We start from the raw sequence: 20,757 nt of genomic DNA on the forward strand, positions 1-20,757 counted from the left end.
GGTGGAGCTGAGGTGTGACTGCAGATAGAGCAAAAGTGTGGCTGCAGGTATGGCCGCAGTGGTGGCCATGGTGTGGCTGTAGTTGAAGCTAAGGTGTGGCTGCAGTGGTGGCCAAGGGATGGCCACGGTGTGGCCGTGGTGTGGCTGCAGATGGAGCTGAGGTGTGGCTGTTGGTGGAGCTGAGGTGTGGCCGCAGTGGTGGCCATGGTGTGGCTGCAGGTGGAGCTAAGGTTGGCTGAGATGTGACCGCAGTGTGGCCGTGGTGTGGGTGCAGTGAGGCTGCAGATAGAGCTAAGATGTGGCTGAGATGTGACTCAAGTGTGGCCGCAGTGGTGGCCATGATGTGGCTGCAGTGTGGCCATGGTGTGGCTGCAGGTGGAGCTGAGGTGTGGCTGAGGTGTGGCTGTTGGTGGAGCTGAGGTGTGACTGAGGTGTGGCTGTTGGTGGAGCTGAGGTGTGACTGAGGTGTGGCTGCAGTGGTGGCCATGGTGTGGCTGCAGGTGGAGCTAAGGTTGGCTGAGATGTGACCAGAGTGTGGCCGTGGTGTGGCCTCAGCACCTCCGCTCTGCGTTGCAGCCGCCTGGACCAGGGCCTGGCCGTGCTGGTGCGGGAGCGGCAGACAGACCTGGTGGTCATCGAGGGCATGGGCAGGGCCATCCACACCAACTACTACGCCGTGCTCAGGTGCGAGAGCCTCAAGCTGGCCGTCATCAAGAACTCGTGGCTCGCCGACCGCCTCGGGGGCAAAATCTTCAGCGTCATCTTCAAGTACGAAGTGCCCTGTAAATGATGGAGCTGGCACGGCCCACGGACTTGCACTAGTTTTACTTTAACTGTAAAGAATGTATTTTTATTACAACAGGGACAAGAGTTCACAGGAAATTCCGTATTTATATTGTGCTTTTGTGACTTAAAAAGCGACAATATGATTCACTCTATAGTCTACACACTCAAATATATATATGTATATCACTCATTGTTTATTTTGGTAAGTGTTTATTTTAATGCTGCAGTATTTGTGATGAAAAGACTTTATTTTTTTGTTCTGTGAGACATTCATATAGAAATATATTTAAATGTCAATGAAACCTTTTTTTATACATCTCTGCCTACTCTGCCAGCAGTGACACAGCACCTACCACATCGTTTTTAACTGCTAAGTGAACCTGTTGTTGCATTTCCTGATGTTGCATTTTCAGCTTTTACACTTACCTAAATCCCTGCTGCTCTGTGCAGCTCAGCTGATGGAAGGGCTGATCCACCTTCTCACCCCACAAACACTGCTCAGGCTGTGACTGAGCCAGGGCTGTTGCAGTCTGAGTTAAGGACCAGCCCTGGTTTCCCAACACCTGGAATTCCTAACCCCTTGTTTGTTCCCATTAGCAGGAGGGATGAGGGAGGGAGTCCTGGAGGGATGAGGGAGTCCTGGAGCTGCACTGAATTCCAACACAGCAGCTGAAGCTGAGTCTCACTGAATTCCCTCCCAGGGAACGAGCAGTGCTGGGTTCAGGATCACCCATAACTCCCCATCCTTAACTCCCCTGGTTTCTCTTCCCTTCAGTTTTCCCTCCTAGGACTGACAAGGATTGGTGGTTTTGTTCCTGCAGTGCAATTACAGCCATTCTCAAGGAACCCAATTTGTTTTTTCCCTCCTTCAGCTCTGCAGTTGGTAAATGGAGTGATTTCACCACCAATTTGCCCTAACACTTAAATGCCTCAGTCATCCCAGCTCTGAAAGGGAAAGCAGCTTAATGAGGAAGGTGTTTAACATGCAGCTGAGAAAACTGTTCCCCTGAACTTCAGCATTGTTTGAGAGCAGGGGAGTGATGCAAAACACCCTCACATCTCCCCTTGCAGGGGAGCTGGGGCTCTGCTGTGTTTGACTCATCCCCACATTCCTTCCCTGCTCTGGTACTGATGGATTTCCACTGTCAATCCTCAATTCTTGGGCAACAAGAACAAAACATTGTCACTCCTCTGCTGGGAAGGGTCAAAGGACAAGCCCTGCCTGGCATTTCTTAGCTCAGGTGCCACCTTGGTGGCAGGGGCTCCCGTTTTGGGGTGCAGGCAGGGCCTGTTTGGGGTTACACAGCAGCCCTGTCAGTTCTGATCCAGGAATTGCCTTCCAGGGACCAGCCCCTGCTGCTCAGGCAGGGCAGGGTGAGGCTGTTTAGAGCTGCAATGCTTAAGCTGCTGTTCCTGATTATGAGACAGACAAGAGCTTTAATGTTCCACGACTGTTCCTCACACAGGAATTAGCAGAGGCTTCACATTAACCTGTCCCCAGTCACTTCCTCCTTCAGGCCTTCATGGACTTACAGGGTGAACTTCAAACCTAAACATGGATCCACCATCCTGGCCAGCTCTGCTCCAGTTTATCCATTTGTCACAGCTCCACTCTACCCCTAAGCAATGCAATTTCTTCCAAGCCACTTAATTTCCTGTGTCTGCAGCTCCACCACCACTCCAGAAGTGCTGTGTGTGTCTGTAATTAGCAAACTAACACTCTAGGCTAGCAGAAAAACATCTTCCTACACTGATACAGCTCCTAGGACGTGGCACAACCCTAACACAGCAAAAACTCCTCAAGCATTTGCCTTCCCTGGCGTGTCCTGGCTTTGTCTGGCAGCTCCTTTTATGCGTAGACGAGTGCAGATTTCTTCTGTGAAAACAGAGCAACAAGATTTCTGAAAGAGAAATGGGAGAGAGAAGGCTGTGGGTGGTTGTTCTGTGGATCCATCCTTTCCATGTGCACGTTGGGAGGGCTGGAGAGCAGGAGCACCAAGGGGCACTGGTGCAGTTTCACTGTGTGTGTGTTTTCCTTGTCTGATGACTAAAGAACAGAAAGAACAGCCACCCCTGGGAATAAACTCATTAAGGATCATCTACTGTCCTCTCTAACACCCAGGGCAGTGCAATGCAGGTTGGCTGACTTGGGAGTTCAGGGAATGTGATTTAATTTGATTTTTGTGGGGGGAGAAAGGGGTGCTAGGGGTTTATTTTATTTCTATATATTACATTTATGCTGTTCAGGCTACAAACCCATCCCACAGCCCAAGCTGTGAAATTTTAGCACTTTAAGGAGTAACTGCACAGCCTCCCCTCACCCCTTGCACAGCTTTCCTTAGAAAACCAAGGTCAGGGTAGAAATGCTGGTGCAGGAGGGACGTGGGGAGGCAGGACAGGAGCTGGGCCCGCCTTGGAAAAAGGAGGGACACAGGGGGACAGGACAGGGTTAAATACAGGAGCCAGGGCCCACCTTGGAGGAAGGGGGGACACAGAAGGCAGGACAGGACCTGGAGCAGGAGCCAGGGCCCACCTTGGTGGAAGGAAGGAAATAGGAACATAGGACAAGGTACAGGGCCCACCTTGATGGATGGAGAGACATGGGGAGGTAGGACAAGGTGCAAGGCCCACCTTGGAGAAAGAAGGGACACGGGGATGCAGGAAAGGAACTGAAGCAGGAGCCAGGGCTCGTTTTGGTGGAAGGAGGGATAGAGGAACACAGGACAAGGTGCAGGGCCCACCTTGGTGGAAGGGGGGACACAGGGAGGCAGGACGAGGTTCAGGGCCCACCTTGGAGAAAGGAGGGACACGGGACGGGGCTCAGAGCAGGAGCCAGGGCCCACCTTGGAGGAAGAAGGGACATGGGGATGCAGGAAAGGACCTGAAGCAGGAGCCAGGGCTCATTTTGGTGGAAGGAGGGATAGAGGAACACAGGACGAGGTTCAGGGCTCACCTTGGAGAAAGGAGGGACATGGGGAGACAGGACAAGGTGTAGGGCCCACCTTGGAGAAAGGAGGGACACGGGACGGGGCTCAGAGCAGGAGCCAGGGCCCACCTTGGTGGAAGGGGGGACACAGGGATGCAGGATAGGACCTGAAGCAGGAGCCAGGGCTCATTTTGGTGGAAGGGGGGATAGAGGAACACAGGACAAGGTGCAGGGCCCACCTTGGCGTGCGCGGCCGCGCGGCGGCTGCTGCTGGAGAGCTCGGCCAGGGCGGCGAGGATGCCGAGGGCGAGGCCGATGCCCAGCGTGAGGAAGAGCCCCCCCAGGGCCGGCGGCTCCAGGGGCCCCCAGCGCTCCCGGCTCTGGCGCAGGCAGCTGCTCTCCCACCATTTGTTCCTCAGGTAGTCCAGGTCGCCCGACTCGCGCAGCTTGAGCACGGCGATGGACAGGGGCTTGGTCCAGGGGGATGCTTGGGGAGAGAGGAGAGAGAGGAGGATGGCAGAGCCCCCAGCCATGGTTTAGTTAAACATTGCTAAAGGGGGCAGAGGTGTCACTGAAAACAGCCCCGCCTGCCAAAGGCTTCTCCTGGCTAACAATGATCCTGCCCTGGCCACAGACCCTGCCCTAAACACCTGTGGGATAGGGGCAGAGCAAAGTGCTTTGGGAAGAACATGAGCAGACTGTCCCCTGCTCTGCATTCCTGGGGCCAAGGCCACCAGGAGATGGAATATTTGCGGATTAGAGTCCAAACTAAGAGCCAGTGTAACTCCCCACAGAGCAGCGACCCCGCCACGCAGCGTTCTCAGTCTGGTCACCCTGACAGCGGTGCTGGCTCTCCCTGTTGGGTATCCCAGAGAACAGAGGGGACAGGACTCACCCTGGGTGGTGGCAATGCCAAAGCCACGGGCCCCGATGACCTCGGGGGCCCTGATGAGGTTGCAGTGGCGCGCGGCCGCCAGGTCCTGCGAGATGGACTCGCCGATGAAGGCGTAGTTGGAGTCCATCACGCGCTGCACGGCCTCCTGGTAGGTCTTGACCAGCACGTGCTCCCTCCTCTTCTCCATGTACTCGTAGATCATCTGGTGGATGGGGTTCTTGGAGTTCTGCAGCACAAAAATCCAAGTGTCAAACTCAAACATCAAGCCCAAGTGTCAAAAAATCCAAGTGTCAAACTCAAGGGTGAGACAACCACCAAACAAATTAAAATCTGCCTGTATGTGCAAGGGTTGTAAAACAGTTTGGAGAAGAAGAGCATTTAACCCATTTGTGAATCCTTGCAAGAACAGATTGTCCCTAACACTGGGGACAAGCATCACCAGGGGTACAAGTGTCACAGATGGCACTAAGGTACACAAGGGCAGCCCCTGAAGGGTAGAGAGATTTTCAAAGGAGAATTCAGAATAAAAATAAGAATTCTGTGCCTGCTTTCCTGTGAGAAGAGGTGGAGGAAGGGCTGAACAGAACAATAATCAATAATAATCAACAATAATGAACAATGTTATTTGAAGTATGCCAGGAAAACTGAGCGAGTCAGCAGTGGCAAGGGTGCTGTAGGAGTTACAAGGCCTGAGCTGTGAGACAGCCCCAGCCCTGCAGTCCTACAGCCCCTGTGTGTGGGCGCAAGGAGATTTCTCTGCACCTTGAAGTAGTAGAAGGTGGAGGAGCCCTCCAAGGTCCCAAACTCCAGGTTCCTCTGCTTGACCAGGTCCTCGAAGGTCTGGATGGGGAGCTGCTCACTGCCGGAGCTCAGCAGGGCCGTGAAGTTGGCGATGTAGGCGGCCAGCAGGGCCAGGGTGAAGAGCCACCAGACCACAGCAATGACCCTCACCGACAGTGCCTGGGGCCTGGGGGTGGCACCTGCACCACAGGGAGCCAAAAAATCACATAAATCACACAGGAGGGGATGTGGAGCCAGAGATACACCACGAACTGCAGATACACCAGCCTCAGTTAGAGTTCACTTGAAATAAAGGCAAATTGCAAATCTGCCCTGCAGCTACGCAGAGCCTGAGCCTGGAGGGTCCCTCTGTGCTGCTCTGGGCAGGGCTGGAGCAGCAGCAGTGGTACAAAGCTGCACAAAAATTCTCCTTTGTACAAAGCAGCCATGCCACGCTCATCTGGGCATTGCCCCAAGCAATGGTTGCCCTGAGCAGAAAATATTCCCCAACCAGAATCAATCACCTGTAAAAGCCCAGCGGGTCTGTGCTCACACCTTCCCAACCTGCTTTACTGCTCCAAGTGTCCCTGCTAGGACACCTTTTCACCCCAGTGTCACAGAAGGAGCTGGGTGCACCATCATCATCCTCCCAGCTCACCCTGCAGGGCCAGTGCTCCTGCTCCAAACCAGAGGCTGTTCAGGAAGGTGAAGTGGTTCTCTTCATTCTTTGGCTCGTTCCACTCACAGGGGCTCAGTCTGTGGGAAAATGACAGGGTAAAACCAGACATTCAGAGGGAAAAAAATAAAAATAATCCCCATCAAGAGATCTGGTCCTCCTCACGGGGAGATCCCACTCATAATGCTGGCTTAATTTGACAGGGTTTAAGAATTCTTAGCCCTTGTACTAGAGCTGCACAGGAGGTTCCTCAGAGCAAAAGGGAAAAAAAAGCAAAACTCCTGGGATTATCTGAGCTGTTCATAGGTAAGAAAGGCACTGACTTGAACACAACCCGTGAAAGAAATGCATTTGTACCTGGCAACAAGGAAGAGGCAGAAGCAGGTGAGCAGGTAAGCAAACAAAAGAGCTGTCCAGGTCTCCTTGCTGAAAGGGGACAGGAAGTGGAAGAAGGACATGTCCTGCGAGGCCGTGTCCTTGCGGAGCAGGATCCCGATGCCGGTCTGCAGGAAGGGGGTGGTGAAGGACACCACCTCCTCCCTGGCTGAGGTGACAGTCAGGGGAGCCACTGCAATGTCAGCTTCCTGCCAAGGAGACAAAACCAGTCAGCCACCAGCCTAAGGAACACTTCTGTCCCTCAATCATTTCTGTCCCTTTACACATTTCTGCCCCTTTAAACATTTCTGTCCCTTTAAACATTTCTGTCCCTCAAGCAGGTGCTCCCCTGGCTGCGTAGGCAGGTGCTCCATTATTACAGAGCTCCATTATTAAACTTAGAACTTCCTAATATTTTACTAGATATACTTTTTTGTTACTTAGAGAGAAGTATTTTAGACAAGCATTAATACACAAACCATTATTCTATCTGTTCTTACTTTTCAATTTCTTATAAATGTTTTCTACTGACAAATCTTACAGTTACAGCTTAGCTCTAATCATAGTTCTACTGGCTCTAAAGCCTGCCTTTTGCAGCTTTCCCAAAACCCTCTCATTTTAAAGATTCCCACAGAAATGGCATCACATCACCAGGTCAACAGCCTTGGGATGTGACCCCCAAGGAATAGGACATGTTTCCCATGAATGTGTATTTATATTTTTAGGTATTCAATACTCTTATATACTTATAGATAAAAGGACTCTGTAATCACCTGTAAATTGCAGTGTGTATTTGGGAGCTATCCCACAATAAACATACACTTTCTAACTTTAAACTGTTAGAGAGGTTTCATCTCTCACAGTTGGATATGGGTACTAAATCAACATCCATATTTTGAATAAATCACAGTTGGATATTGGTACTAGATCAACATCCATATTTTGAATAAATCACAGTTGGATATTGGTACTAGATCAACATCCATATTTTCAATAAATCACAGTTTGGATATGGGTACTAGATCAACATCCATATTTATAATAAATCACAGTTGGATATGGGCACTAGATCAGCATCCCTATTTTCAATAAACCACAGTTGGACATGGGTACTAGATCAACACTCATATTTTCAATAAACCACAGTTGGATATGGGTACTAGATCAGCATCTCTATTTTCAATAAACCACAGTTGGATATGGGTACTAGATCAGCATCCCTATTTTCAATAAACCACAGTTGGATATGGGTACTAGCCCAACACCCCTATTTTGAATAAACCACAGTTGGATATGGGCACTAGATCAGCATCCCTATTTTCAATAAACCACAGTTGGACATGGGTACTAGACCAACACCCCTATTTTGAATAAATGGCTGGATATGGGTACTAGATCAATACCCATATTTTGTATAAACCACAGTTGGATATGGGTACTAGATCAGCATCCCTAATTTCAATAAACCACAGTTGGATATGGGTACTAGCCCAACACGCCTATTTTGAATAAACCACAGTTGGATATGGGTACTAGATCAGCATCCCTATTTTGAATAAACCACAGTTGGATATGGGTACTAGATCAGCATCCCTAATTTCAATAAACCACAGTTGGATATGGGTACTAGCCCAACACGCCTATTTTGAATAAACCACAGTTGGATATGGGTACTAGATCAGCATCCCTATTTTGAATAAACCACAGTTGGATATGGGTACTAGCCCAACACGCCTATTTTGAATAAACCACAGTTGGATATGGGCACTAGATCAGCATCCCTATTTTCAATAAACCACAGTTGGACATGGGTACTAGACCAACACCCCTATTTTGAATAAATGGTTGGATATGGGTACTAGATCAATACCCATATTTTCAATAAACCACAGTTGGATATGGGTACTAGATCAGCATCCATATTTTCAATAAACCACAGTTGGATATGGGTACTAGATCAGCATCCCTATTTTGAATAAACCACAGTTGGATATGGGCACTAGATCAGCATCCCTATTTTCAATAAACCACAGTTGGACATGGGTACTAGCCCAACACCCCTATATTGAATACCCCACCCCTGCAGGTGCCTGGGACAGGCTCCCTTACCCTGCGGAGGATCTCGCCGATCATGCCGCTCCAGTTGCCCCCGGCCGCCACGGCCCCGTACTGGCCGTCGCCCACCACCTTGACCCGGTACTGGAAGCGCAGCATCCCCGCCAGGGCCGCCAGCAGCTCCATGCAGTACCCCTCCAGCTCAGCTCCCCGCACCATCACGTAGGGATCCTCCTGGGATGGAGGGACGGACACACAGCCAGGTCAGCCCAGGGGGGTTCAACCCGGCCTTGGTAAAACTGCCTTGATATTCCTCTCCACTTTTCTATTTTTAAATATTTTTTCCTCGTTTTTTCCCCTTTTTTTTTCCTTTTTTTACTTTTTATTTTATTTTATTGATATCAACATATTCCAAGATCCTTTCCCCCTCTAAATTCTCAAATTCCTAAAGTCTCCCGCAATTCCGGGAGGATTTTTTTTTATTTTGGGGATTTTTAAGATGCGAAATCCATGGAAATTCGCGTTGGCCCTGAACCAGGGGGTTGTCATCACAGCCCCCCCCAAAAACATTCCAGAATTTCTAAAATTCCCAAAAATTTTTGACCTCCCCCCTTTACTTTTACTTTTCTTTTTTTTTTTTTTTAATTGATATCAACATTTTCCAAGATTTTTCCCCCTCAAAATTCTCAAATTCCTAAAGTTTCCCAGAATTCCAGAAGGATTTTTTGGGTATTGGGGATTTTTGAGATGCGAAATCCATGGAAATTCCCAGGGTTGCCTCGAACCAGGGGGTTCTCATCACAGGCCCCCTCCAAAGAAAATTCCAGAATTCTCAAAATTCTCGGAATTCCCAAAAATTCCCTACCCGCCCTTTAGTGAAATTAGGCTCCTGACATGGTTTTGGGTGGGAAAAGGAGAATTAGCCTTAAAAAAAAGCTGCTCCCTGCCCTGTCAGGGCCTTACCAGGATGGTTGTGACAGTCAGGGTTGGAAGTCCCTCTCCTGTTCCCCGAGGGTCCATGCCCTGCAAAGCAGAAATTGAGGAACTCTTGGGTTTTAAGGTTTTTCAAAGTTATTTTAGGGTGACCTGGGAGGTGCAGGGGGGTTAAACCAGCCCTAAACCTGCAGGGGCTGCTGCTGTTTCCTAATTAATAAATCACAGCGTTTCACTTCATTGCCTGCTGCAAACAAAAATCGCTGCAAATGCTGCTGCACATCTTCGGATGGTGCGTGCAGCCTCCCCAAGAGACCAATTCCTGCTGCAGACAAAAGAATTAGCAGCCAATTAAGGTCTCATTAGAGAGCAATTCCAGGAGACACAGAACAGTTGGAAACCTGAGAGGAGGAGGAGGAGGAGGAGGAGAGGAAAAGTGGCTTCATTTGTGTGAGTTAAAGATACATCTTCCAATTTTACATTCACTCCAGAGGATTCCTCATCAAAGGCACTGCAGGGCAATTGAAGCTTTTTCTAGTGAAGTGTCAGATTTTGTGAGGTTTGTTGGTCTTAAATGTGTCTGCTTATTGGAAATTACAGGGTGATTTTACTAGACAGAGAGAGGATGTATATATGTGTGTGTGAATATATAAATATATAAATATGCAGTACAAAACGTGCAAAAGAAAACTCAGTCCTTCCAAAGGATCTTGTTTAATTCTCTCTGTGCAATGGAAGGGTTTGAGGGACGAGCTTTGAGTGGAAAGCTGTGATCACAAGTTCCCCAACTCTACCAGCCATGAAGACAAGGGCTGCTGGCAGGTTCTTCCCTGGGGCACAACTGAATTCTGAGCTCTGTACAAAAAATTCAGCCAAAAAAAAAAACCCACAAAAACAAACAAAGGAAAACAGCACAGAGACACAGCCAGCCATGAACAGTGTACTTAAAATAATAACTCTTCAAAGATGAAAATATTTTACATTCTGATCACTATTTCTGAATTAAATATGTAAAATCATCAGCCCCACGCCTTCGTTAGTGGCTCTGCACTAATGAACTCAGACATACCTTACTCATAGCATCATCATTCCTCCCAGCTCCTGGAAAAACACAACAAAATCAGATTTGTGTGGGGTTTGTATTCACAGCTCCTCATTCCACAGCACACTGAAATAATCAGAACAATCACCCCCAACTCCCAAACTCCCTTTGCTTCCTCCCCCAGGGCACAAAAGAAGGCAGAGACAGCAGAGAGGGGCTCAGGAGGTTCTGGTGTCACTTAATGGTGTCATTGATGTCCCTCAGCCTCTGAGGGAGTCCTGCACAGCCAGTCCACCCCTGAGGAGGGGCAGCACCAGCTCCTCTTCCTCACACAGCCCAGACCTTCCTCTTTTCCTCACACAGCCCCATCTTCCCCTGAGGAAAAGCCAAAATTTCCTCCTCACCCACTGATTTTTCTTATTCTTCCTTTCCCCTGCTGCTGGCAGGTTTTGCATCTGAGATACAGAATTAAAACCACAATTTTATCAATATATTGCTCATTAATTGCCCAGGATGATTTTTCTAGAATCTGCTTAGCATTGCTCCCTGGACTCAGAGAATTCACAGCACAAAAGCCAAAAATCCCTCAAGACAAATTTAAAAATGCAGGATGTTTTCACTCTTTCCAGCAAAAGCTGTGAGTTTTCCTCTAAATATAACAGCATATTCATTCATTATGTATTTATTTCTCCTTCTTTGGTGTTGAATTTTCTGGCCTTGCGCTGAACTCCACATTATTGTAAAACAAAACCTGTTTTTTCCCTCTCCACTCCACTTCTCCGTGGGGGCTGGAAATCTCCACAAAGGACTTCTCTTGTCTCCCTTTAGAAACCCTTTAAAGCCAGCAGCAGCTTTTGGAGGCCCCGTGGGGTTCCTTGGAAGGCAGCAGGGCCTTCTGAGGGCTCCAGCTCCCAGCTCAAAGCCCCTTTGTGAGCCCTCCTGAAAGGCCCAGGGGCGATGGGGCTGCAGCACCAACCCCAGGTCATGGCAGGGACAGAGCCCAGCATCGAGGATTCTGCTGGGAATCCTCCTGGAAATCCTGGGATTCCTCCTGGAATCCTCCTGAGAGGCTGCAGCAGCACAGGATAATGGAAAGGTTCATCCCTCCCTTCCCCATTGGTTGTAGGAAGAGACTGTGGCTGTAAAAAATCAGCTTTTTCTTTGCTCCTGCTACCCTGGGCTTGCCCAGCCTTCCAAAAGGAGGCTGCTGCTGGATTCCTGGGCAAAAAGCTCCTGGCACTGCTCAGGACTGGCCACCTCCCCTCAGTTTTCTCCCCCATCCTCAGCACACCTTGCTGCAGCTAAGGGACCATAAACTCACAGAAATGCAGCTTTAACCACAATAACCACACCTAAACCCACCCATTTTCCTTGGCTTTTTTCATCTTCCCCCATCTCTGCCATCTTTTAGCAGCAAAGACACTTGGGGACATCAAAGACACTTGGTGGCACTCACAAAGTCCCAGCCACCAGGCGAGCCCTGGGGAATTTCTTAATAACCCATTTTAAAAGCAAATTCTGAGATTAGGACAAAATCCTGCAAGCATTTGCAGGTAAAAACTGAAGGAATTAATGATTTAAAGAAAAATAAAAGCAGGTTTGGGTGCAGGCAACACTTCTGGATGCTTTTCCTCACCTGCCTGGCTTGATTCCCTCAGGAGCAGCAGGGCTGTGAGCACACAGATTGTGATGTGAAGTGATTTATCCATGGGAGCAGCAATTCCTGCTGGAGGTGAAAGGCAAGCAGTTAAACCTGGTTCTACAGTTCCCCATCACTGGCTGAGAGCACTTTGTGCTGGATTTTCTGCTCCTTTTTCTGTGGAGCCACAATTCCAAATCAAGTCTACAGCTGAAAACAGTCACTGCTGAGCTCAGCCAGAACAAACACTAAAGAAAGGCTCTGGTGAAGTCCCCACTGCAGCAAAAAGGATGTGACAAAGCTAAAAAAAGGCCATTTACCCACTGGTGGTTCTCTCCCTGTGGGTTTTCCCCCAGGGAAAGGGCAGAAGAGGAAGCAGCAGCAATATTTTAATGGTATTTGTTGTCCAACAAGATACAGGACACCATTACACCAGAAATTATAAAAAGTAAATTTAAAATGCTCAAGAAAACTTAACATTTATCAGAGTGTAGGCAAAAATATACTACATGTGGCATTACTGGCAAACACTGGATTTAGGGATCTTACCTCATCAGCTTTTAGGAAATTTCCCAATCCTGCATCCCATGAAAACTCAGCATTACAGCTCAGCACTTTCCCTCATTCATTTCCCCTAGTGAGAGAAATAACTCAAACCTCCACAGGAGGTTCTCTCCAGGTTAAATTTCAATGCTGATTTTGTTGTTGCTGGTGTTAAAATATTCTGCCAAATGGGAAAATGGTGATCCTTGTGAAAGGATCCCAGAGGAGAGGACTGAGATCTGAGCTTATCCCACAACACTTGTGGGAAATGGATTTGTAAGGAATTCTCAAAACCTGATAGAAAGCTTATACAGTCTTGTACATCTGTATGCAAATACTGAGATGAGGTGTGCTGATTTAGGAATGGAATAGAGATGACATTGTTGAGAGATTGAACTAGAAATAAATTTCAACAAGTTTCAAAATACAGCCTTGCAAAAAGACCAGATATTTTAGAGAATTAGAGCTATGAAAGATGCATTGCATTGTAACCAGGAAATGGGCTGGCTTCTGATGGAATGGCGTTGAGTTTTACATCTCCTGTGTCTCACAAGAGACTGATAAAGGAATAAAAACTTTTAAAACCCCTCTGAGCTGCCCCATCTCTGTAAAAGCTGAGAAAACCAACAAACACTGACTTTATCCTACAACTGCTTTTTAGACAAAGTAGTTGCTGCTCTTGGCTGTTGCCACAGCAGCACAAAAACTGAGCAGCTTCAACCACAGGGAAAAAAATATAAAAATTGAAAAGAAGCAGCACTCTTCAGGCTGAGCTGTGCTTTTCCTGGTAGGTTTAGCCTCTAAATTCCTGTTCCTTTCCTCTTACAATTTGGTATATGCAACAAAATTAACTTCTGTTTCAAGTGGCCTCTAATAAAAAACCCCAAACTGATCAGAGCTCCTCCAAAAAACCCCAAACTATCAGAGCTGGTACTGCTGGCATCGCCTCGCACAGAAAGTTGTTAAACACGCTGCTTATCTGAAAGCACAAACAGGGTACAAATGTGGGTTAAAAAGCCAGGAAGGAGCTGGTGGCAGCGGGCTTTGCCCCTTGCCAGAAGCAGAGCACGAACTGAAGACGGTTTCTCACTTACAGCGACTCCCTGGGGCCGTCTGTCTGTCCGTCTGTCCGTCCGTTCGGGATGCCCGGCACAGGAGTGAGGATCCTGCAGGTTTGGGCATCCCTTGCTGGGTTAAATACCCGGGAGAGGAGGAGGAGGAGGAGGAGGAGGAGGAGGAAGAGGAGGAGTGGCTCTAAACGTGCCAGCTGGACCAGGGGACACCTTCGGGGGAAGGAGGAGACCTCACCAAAGGAGCTCTGGAAGCAGCCGGGTCCCACAGCTGGATGCTGCATCAGGACTCACGGAATTCTCTCTCTGTCCTGTGGAGCTGCTGTAAAATTCCTCCCTTTGGAGCTGTGCCCGTTTTCCTGCCTGTTGATCACAGAGACAAAATCAGCTTTGAGAGACACAACTGAATGCTCATTATCACAACTGAATGTTCATTATCACAATTGAATGTTCATTATCAGACTATAAATGCACATCCAGCCATGGCCAGTACACTGCTTGTGATCTGGAGACTCTGGATTTCAGATCTTACCATTTAATGAACTGAAATGCACATCCTGGAGACTCAGGGTGCACAGGAAGAGCAGAAGAATGAAGAGCAAAACTGTGACTTTCTGCTGACTTAAATTCCAAATAATTCTTAGATGCTGGGATAAATTCCACTTACAGGAATAAATAAATACATGATGAATAGTCAGTCTTACATAGTGTCACAAAACAAGCTGCAAAAGTGGTTGCTATTAATTTGGAAGCAAGAGGGCAAATTTCACTTGTACCCTAATGATTTAAATCCAGACACTGTTGGTTAAAATTCTGAATGAAGGTAAATGTTTTAAAGTGATGCTGCCTCCTGTGAGGGGCATTAATTTAACAAGTGCTTAATCAATTAAAGATGAAAATAACCTGATTGTGAGACTCAGCCTTTGAGAAGACACAAATAGGCCTTTTAAACATTAACTTTCCAAAGCTGTCAAGTTGCATGTACTCGACATTAAAGCTGCAAAAGCATTAAAGTTACAAAAGCAGCGACTCCCTGCAGCTTTTCAGGCCGAAATTAAAGTATTACATGAATGATTTTTTTCATCCAGAGAATGTTAATGAAACTTGCTTTGTGCTGGGACACAATGGGAGGCTCCTCTTGGCAGATCCCACGTTCTGCTGCAGCTTCACCTCCCTCCCTTCAGAGCCTGCAGTGATGCTGTGGGGTCACCTCAGTGCACATCCCAAAATTCTGCTGCACAAAGCTGCCCTGGGATCTGATAATGGAATAAAAAAATATTACTCTGTTTAGGTTGTTATTTAATTCTAAATATGGCCATCTAAAAAATTAAATATCTCTTTTATTAAAAAATATAATTGAACATTTTGCATATCCTGCAGACAAGCTGGGCAGATCTGAGCTAGCCTGGAAAACTGAGGGAATATTTTCATGCTGAAGGGAATTTGAAAAGATTTAATCAGGAAATTTAACCCCTCCAGCCCCATTGTCGTGTTATGGTGATAACAGAGTCAGCCTTACATTTTGGTATCTCAGAGTTTCAATTTTGTTTTGGTAGCTCAGAGTTTAAATTCTTGTGGCCAAGTGATTCTAAAATTAGAACCAAGAGCCCCTTCCCAGCTCCACAAGTGACAACCCTTCCAGGAGGAGTGTGAAGAAAGCAAAATACACTTTCACTGTGCACTTTGCTGGGACAGGAATAGAAGTGATTTTTCAATCAAGTGACAGGTGAAGAGCAAAAATTGAGCTGCAGCATTTTCAGGCAGACTTTAAACCCCCTCAGTGATGAAACAGGGCCATCTGTGTTACTTGTACAGCTGCTCCAGGATGGATCAGCTCCTTCTGTTTGTTTGGTTACTAATTCCACCAGTTGCCCCAGAATTTTCATCCTGCCCCTGTGCTGTGTCTCACGCCACACAATGCCAGTCTCTTGCACAAATTCTGGAGGACCTGAGAAAATCTGAGTGGGTCTGCACTGGCTGCCCCTCTGAAAAAGAGTAAAATTAAATATTATCCACAAAGGAAGCTGGAAAACAAAGCAGACAGAATGAACCATGTTTGTGTATCACAGACCCCAGTGTTGTGTTACAGCTAAATAGTCACCAGCTGGGAGGTTAAATATGTTTATTTTAGTAGTATAAGGTGGTTTTACAAACAAATTCTTAAATTTTGCAATATACACAAAAGAATCATTACAAAGGCAAAATATCATCTTAATAATAGGGACTCTATGCAGCCTCAAATAAAATTAAACCTCTGTTTCTCTTTAAAATGCATCTCAGTAAACATTCTTCTCCATCACTGATAAAATGTACATCTATAATAAATGACATCATAACTGGGGATGGGGGGGACACATGACAACATCCCTAAAAATAAAAAGTAAAAAAAAAGGGGAGAGGAAAAATTATTACTCTGTTTAGGTTGTTATTTAATTCTAAATATGTCCATCTAAAAAAATTAAATATCTCTTTTTTTTTAAACATATCATTGAAAATTTTGCATGGCAGTGCAATACAGAAATAGTAAAATTCATCCAAAAAGTGCTATGTACAGCAGCATTGTTAAAATACCATAAGAAGGGACAGTGCTGTTTCAAGAAAAGACTAACATGCTTTGTAGCCATTTCTGAAGTAAAGTCAGAAGATATTTCTATTTTTAGCCATTCCCTTCTCTGTCCTGTCTCAATTCCCTCAGACAATGCCTTGAGACAAGGAGCAGTCACAGTTCAGGTTCAGGGTGTGCATGTGTACATACATGTGCAGACATATCTTTGCATACACACAGGTGTATATATATAGATATTTATATATATATATATATATAGATATATAAACAGGCTGAGTTTGTAAAAGCATTGCTTTGGAACAAGAGAGCTTTTCTTCAAAGAGAAAATATGGATTTTCACTGAAATAAGCGGGTCCACGATGGAAGATGGACTGTATCTACTGCATTATTAATTCACACCCTCAGAGGCCTCAAACTCTTCCAGAAAATAAAATGTGATTTTAAGTCCAGCCTCCTTACATGGATCCATGATTTGTAAGAGCAAAATTCACCTTAGCTGTCGTTAGCATCACATTTAGCTATTACACATCAAGGTTATTATTGTCAGAAGAATTATTGAAATTAGTAAAGACCAAGAGCAAACTGCAAATGCAAGAAGTGCTCACACACAGAGGAGGCCCGATCGGAGGCTGGGCAAAGCTCAATTAAAAATGAATCCTCATCAGTTCCTTTGGAGTTGTGATATCAAACACCCTTGGCTCAAGGGAAGGCGAGGAAGCACAGGATGTTTTGGGCCTCTCAGGTTTTGCTGTGCCAGGAGTGCCAGCAGTGCCCAGCGCTGCCAGGGTCACAGTTTGAGCATGAAGAACACCTCGGTGTCGGCCATGCAGTCAGGCCCAGCCAGGGCCAGCTCCTTTGGAGTTGTGATCTCAAGCACCCTTGGCTCAAGGAAAGGCCAGGAAACTCAGGATGTTTTGGGCCTCTCAGGTTTTGGGGTGTTTTGCTGTGCCAGGAGTACCAGCAGTGCCCAGGGTCTCAGTTTGAGCATGAAGAACACCTCGGTGTTGGCCGTGCAGTCAGGCTGGGCCTTGGGTGAGGCCGCCAGGGCCAGTTCCTTTGGAGTTGTGACATCAAGCACCCTTGACTCAGGGGAGCGCCAGGAAGCACAGGATGTTTTGGGCCTCTCAGGTTTTGCTGTGTTTCGCTGCCAGGGTCACAGTTTGAGCATGAAGAACACCTCGGTGTCGGCCGCGCAGTCGGGCTGGGCCTTGGGCAAGGCCGCCAGGGCCGCGTGGGCAGCGGGGTCGGTGCAGCCAGCCCTGCCCACGCTGCAGGCGCCCTCGGGGTTGCCCCTCTCCTCGATGGGGCTGCCCCCGAGCTGTGCCCGGCCCTGCAGGCGCTGCCTCTCCTGGGCCTGCCGCGCCCTGTTGGCGATGTAGCGCACGCGGCTCTGGCTGCGCGAGGACGAGCGGCGCAGCAGCCCCACGCTCTCGCCCTCCTCCTCCGACTCGCTGGGCTCCAGGCTGATGGGGGAGGTGATGTCGTTTTCCTGCTGGAAGGCCGTCAGCTTCTTCAGCTGCTCCGTCAGCTCGTCCCGGGATTTGGCCGAGGGCCGCAGGCTGGCGGAGCGGCGCTGCTCCCGCATGGAGCGCGTGACGAAGCTCCTGCTGATGCTGCGGTATTTGCTCTCAAAAGTGCACACGATGTCGTCAGAGGTGAGGTCCCCGAGGCTTTTGGACTTTGCCTGGTTATTCCCGACCGTGTCATGCGCTTTGGATTTGTTAGAGGACTGCCTGAGACTCTCCATGTAGAGCCTGCTCCAGGTGTGCCTTCTAGGGATGGACGAGAAGGCATCCTGAGGGCTCCTGGCCAGGGGCCGGGGGCACAGCTCATCGGCCGGCAGCTGGCCAGACCTCAGGTTGGGGTTGGACTTGCTCTTGCTGACCATTGGCATCTCGTTGCTGCAGGTGGTGGCGGAGCGGGGCCGCATGCCCTTCCTGATGGCCAGGGGCTCCAGGCTGTCCTGGCGGATGCCCAGGTCCGGGAGGCTCTTGCGGGCCAGGCTGGGCAGGGAGAGGTCGATGACGGTGTCGTTGGAGGACATGCTGGACGAGGAGGACATGCTGTCACGGTGGCTGGCACAGTCCAGCTTGCTCCAGATCCGGTCATTGACAGTGGCATCAAAGTACACTTCAGCTGCTGGAGACTGGCTGCTCGGGGTTTTTATTAAGGCTGAGGAGTCTGACGTCTTCAGTCCTTCACTCTTTGCCCTTCTTGCCAATGTGTAAGAACTTGTCTGGGAAACAGAGACAGGGAGAGGCTGTGCAGCCCAGGCTTTCTGGGGAGAATCTGCCTGGGGGCTGTTACTGACACTGCTTTGCTGGGGTGGAACAGCTGCTGCACCCGGGTTTTGCCCTTTGCATTCAGAGGTGCTTTTTGTGTCTGCTGATACCTGACCTGGTTGGTTTTGCTTCTGGCAGTTTCCTACAGGTTGGCCAGCACCGTGATCTGCTGCCTCCACCAGCCTGGCTTTTTTGGGATGTGCCGCTGATCCACCCTGATCTTCAGCCTCACTGCACTGTGTCCAGCCATTTCCTTCTGTGGGACATCCTGCCACACTTGTCCTCTCATACCCTGGGGCTACTAAACCTGTGTCAGCTGCTCTTGGGACATCCTGCCCTTGGTCTTCTGCAGCCAGATTGGTTCCTTGTTCCCTGGAGGGTAGGGGCTCTTGAGGCTGGTTGGGTGTTCTGCTTCCCTCTGATGGAGCTTCAGTGGAATGGTCAGAGCCAGATCCTTCCTCAAAGTCACTGTAAGGGGCAACGGGCAGGGGGAAGAGAAGGCTGCAGTCATGGCCCTCATTGGCAAGGACAGGCTCTTCTGTGATCGTTTCTAGGCTGCATAAAGAAGTGACTGACCTCTGCATGGAGAAGTGGCAGACTTCTACTCGGGAGGCATGAAAAGAAAAAGAAAGAAACAAGAAAAACAGAGATACAGGGTTAGTTATCTCTTACAAATTACAGCTGAGCTAAGATTCATTCCTTATCTGTTACCATTTTGTTCTCAAGGTACAAGTTGCCCATGTTAATCATTATTTTTAAAAATAACTTGAGATTTCAAATGCCTGGCCAAAGGCAGCGAGACATTTTGCACATTCAGTTTTAGCTGCACAAAGCCCTGTTGCTTCAAGAAATCTCAGTCCATGCACAGCAGCACCATGTGACTGTTCTGGTTTTCTTATCAAACAACAACAGTACCCAGCAAGTTCTGCCCTTTGTGACCCCTTTTGTAAACCAGCTTTTCTTCCTCCACCATCCAGCACCACTTGATTTTCAGTTTTCCTTCCTTCCAGCACTCAGACAGGTCAGGGTATCAGAGCACAACCAGAGCATGTACAATGATCAAACAGCAGTGTGACCAGCAGATGTGATCCCAGTGACCAACCACTCAGAAGAGAAGCAGCACAGGACTTGTGGAGCAGATTACAAATGATCTGCAGACAGTGGAATGTTGGCAATGGGACTTTTAAAAACAAAACAAAAGCTTTAAACAGACTTTGTTCTTCCTAAAAAAAACTTGGTAATTTCTATTTCAAAAAAAAAACAACTCTGCAGACAGATGGGTCATGAACAGCAGGCTGTGAGTGCAACCCTGGAGAATCACTGCAGCCACCAATTACCTGGAGAAAATGCTCCATTCTCTGCAGTGTTTATCACCTGCACCCCAGGAGCCAAAGCAATCATGCCAAAAAGATGATTCCCCATATCTCCAAAGCACAGTGCAGACATGCATCCCAGAGCTAACAAAGCACCACCAAGCCAGACCACGACCTCAAGGATACAGGAGCAGGTAATTATAGGGCAGCAAACAGGGAAAAACCAGGAGCACAGGCAACAAGGTGCTGGAATCAGGGACACTCAGCAGACATTACCTTTGACTTGCTTGTCCTTTCAGTTCTTAACTAGAGAGAGAGTGTGTGCATGTAGAATAATAGGACAGAACAGAGGAAAAATCCAATTAATGTAGGGAAGGCAGGTGCAGATAACAGGATAAATTAGTGCTGAGGGAGGGATGGGAGACATACAGGAATATTCACACATGGTTGTAGGATCCTAAGAATTTCTGACCAACCAGAGCACTCAATGGAATCCGCACATGGACAGATATTAAGTTTAATTTTTTTAATCATAGAAGGATGAAAATATTTGTTGGCATTGAAGGAACACACTCCACTGGATGGGGGAATGGAATCACAGAATCACAGAGTGGTTTGTGATGGAAAGGACCCTAAAATCATCAAGTTTCAAGTACCCTGACATAGGCAAGGACACCTTCCAGGCTGCTCAGAGGAATTTAAACTCTTCCAAAGCCCTCTCCTAATGGGAAACATCACTCCCAGAACCTGCACAGGGAATACCAGGATTTCCAGCCCAGTGCAGAACTCAGGGGTGGGAGCAGCTCTGCCCTGCCCTGCATTACCTGGGAGTGCTGGAAGGGAACCAGGCACCTGTGCCCATAACCCAAATCCAAC

The 20,757-nt window shown here is 47.9% G+C and overlaps 3 protein-coding genes across 4 annotated transcripts in view; 1 reads left to right on the forward strand and 2 right to left on the reverse strand.

The window, feature by feature from the left end:
- PANK4 (pantothenate kinase 4 (inactive)) overlaps positions 1 to 1,088 on the forward strand; it is an 18,674-nt gene extending 17,586 nt beyond the window's left edge. Inside the window, exon 19 of the mRNA XM_058039315.1 lies at positions 577 to 1,088. Coding sequence (XP_057895298.1) covers positions 577 to 790 — 214 coding nt within the window. The 3' untranslated portion in view covers positions 791 to 1,088. The remainder of the gene's footprint in view (positions 1 to 576) is intronic.
- On the reverse strand, positions 823 to 14,910 carry LOC131092556 (probable glutamate receptor). Of its 2 annotated transcripts, XM_058039316.1 has the most exons (12): positions 14,825 to 14,910; positions 13,745 to 14,079; positions 12,105 to 12,194; positions 10,496 to 10,527; positions 9,457 to 9,516; positions 8,548 to 8,727; positions 6,421 to 6,647; positions 6,046 to 6,143; positions 5,370 to 5,587; positions 4,608 to 4,833; positions 3,952 to 4,199; positions 823 to 2,687 (listed from the first exon to the last, which is right to left on the reverse strand). In XM_058039316.1, exons 2-12 carry the CDS (start codon positions 13,830 to 13,832, stop codon positions 2,586 to 2,588), a joined length of 1,569 nt encoding a protein of 522 aa, XP_057895299.1. In that variant the 5' UTR covers positions 13,833 to 14,079; positions 14,825 to 14,910; the 3' UTR covers positions 823 to 2,585. The 2 variants fall into 2 exon arrangements, with proteins under 2 accessions (XP_057895299.1, XP_057895300.1); XM_058039317.1 differs by lacking the exon at positions 14,825 to 14,910 and having other exon boundaries at positions 12,105 to 12,191; positions 13,745 to 13,808.
- Positions 14,911 to 15,825: 915 nt separating this feature from the next.
- The window catches only part of PLCH2 (phospholipase C eta 2), a 46,204-nt gene continuing 41,272 nt past the window's right edge, over positions 15,826 to 20,757 (reverse strand). Inside the window, exon 22 of the mRNA XM_058039311.1 lies at positions 15,826 to 19,169. Within this exon, the coding sequence (XP_057895294.1) occupies positions 17,440 to 19,169 (1,730 nt within the window). The 3' untranslated portion in view covers positions 15,826 to 17,439. The remainder of the gene's footprint in view (positions 19,170 to 20,757) is intronic.

The sequence above is a fragment of the Melospiza georgiana genome, chromosome 22 (assembly GCF_028018845.1).
Source record: "Melospiza georgiana isolate bMelGeo1 chromosome 22, bMelGeo1.pri, whole genome shotgun sequence".
In the NCBI taxonomy this organism is placed as follows: domain Eukaryota; kingdom Metazoa; phylum Chordata; class Aves; order Passeriformes; family Passerellidae; genus Melospiza; species Melospiza georgiana.

What these genes read in the sequence shown, in the direction of transcription:
- LOC131092556 (XM_058039316.1), bottom strand. Translation starts at nt 13,832, where the DNA reads ATGCCCAAACCTGCAGGATCCTCACTCCTGTGCCGGGCATCCCGAACG. An exon ending in GAGGGAATCAAGCCAGGCAG is followed by an intron (nt 10,528 to 12,104) that starts GTGAGGAAAAGC and finishes GTGTTTTTCCAG; the next exon opens with GAGCTGGGAGGAATGATGAT. An exon ending in GCGCGGCCGCGCACGCCAAG is followed by an intron (nt 2,688 to 3,951) that starts GTGGGCCCTGCA and finishes TTTCTCTTTCAG; the next exon opens with AAATCTTGTTGCTCTGTTTT.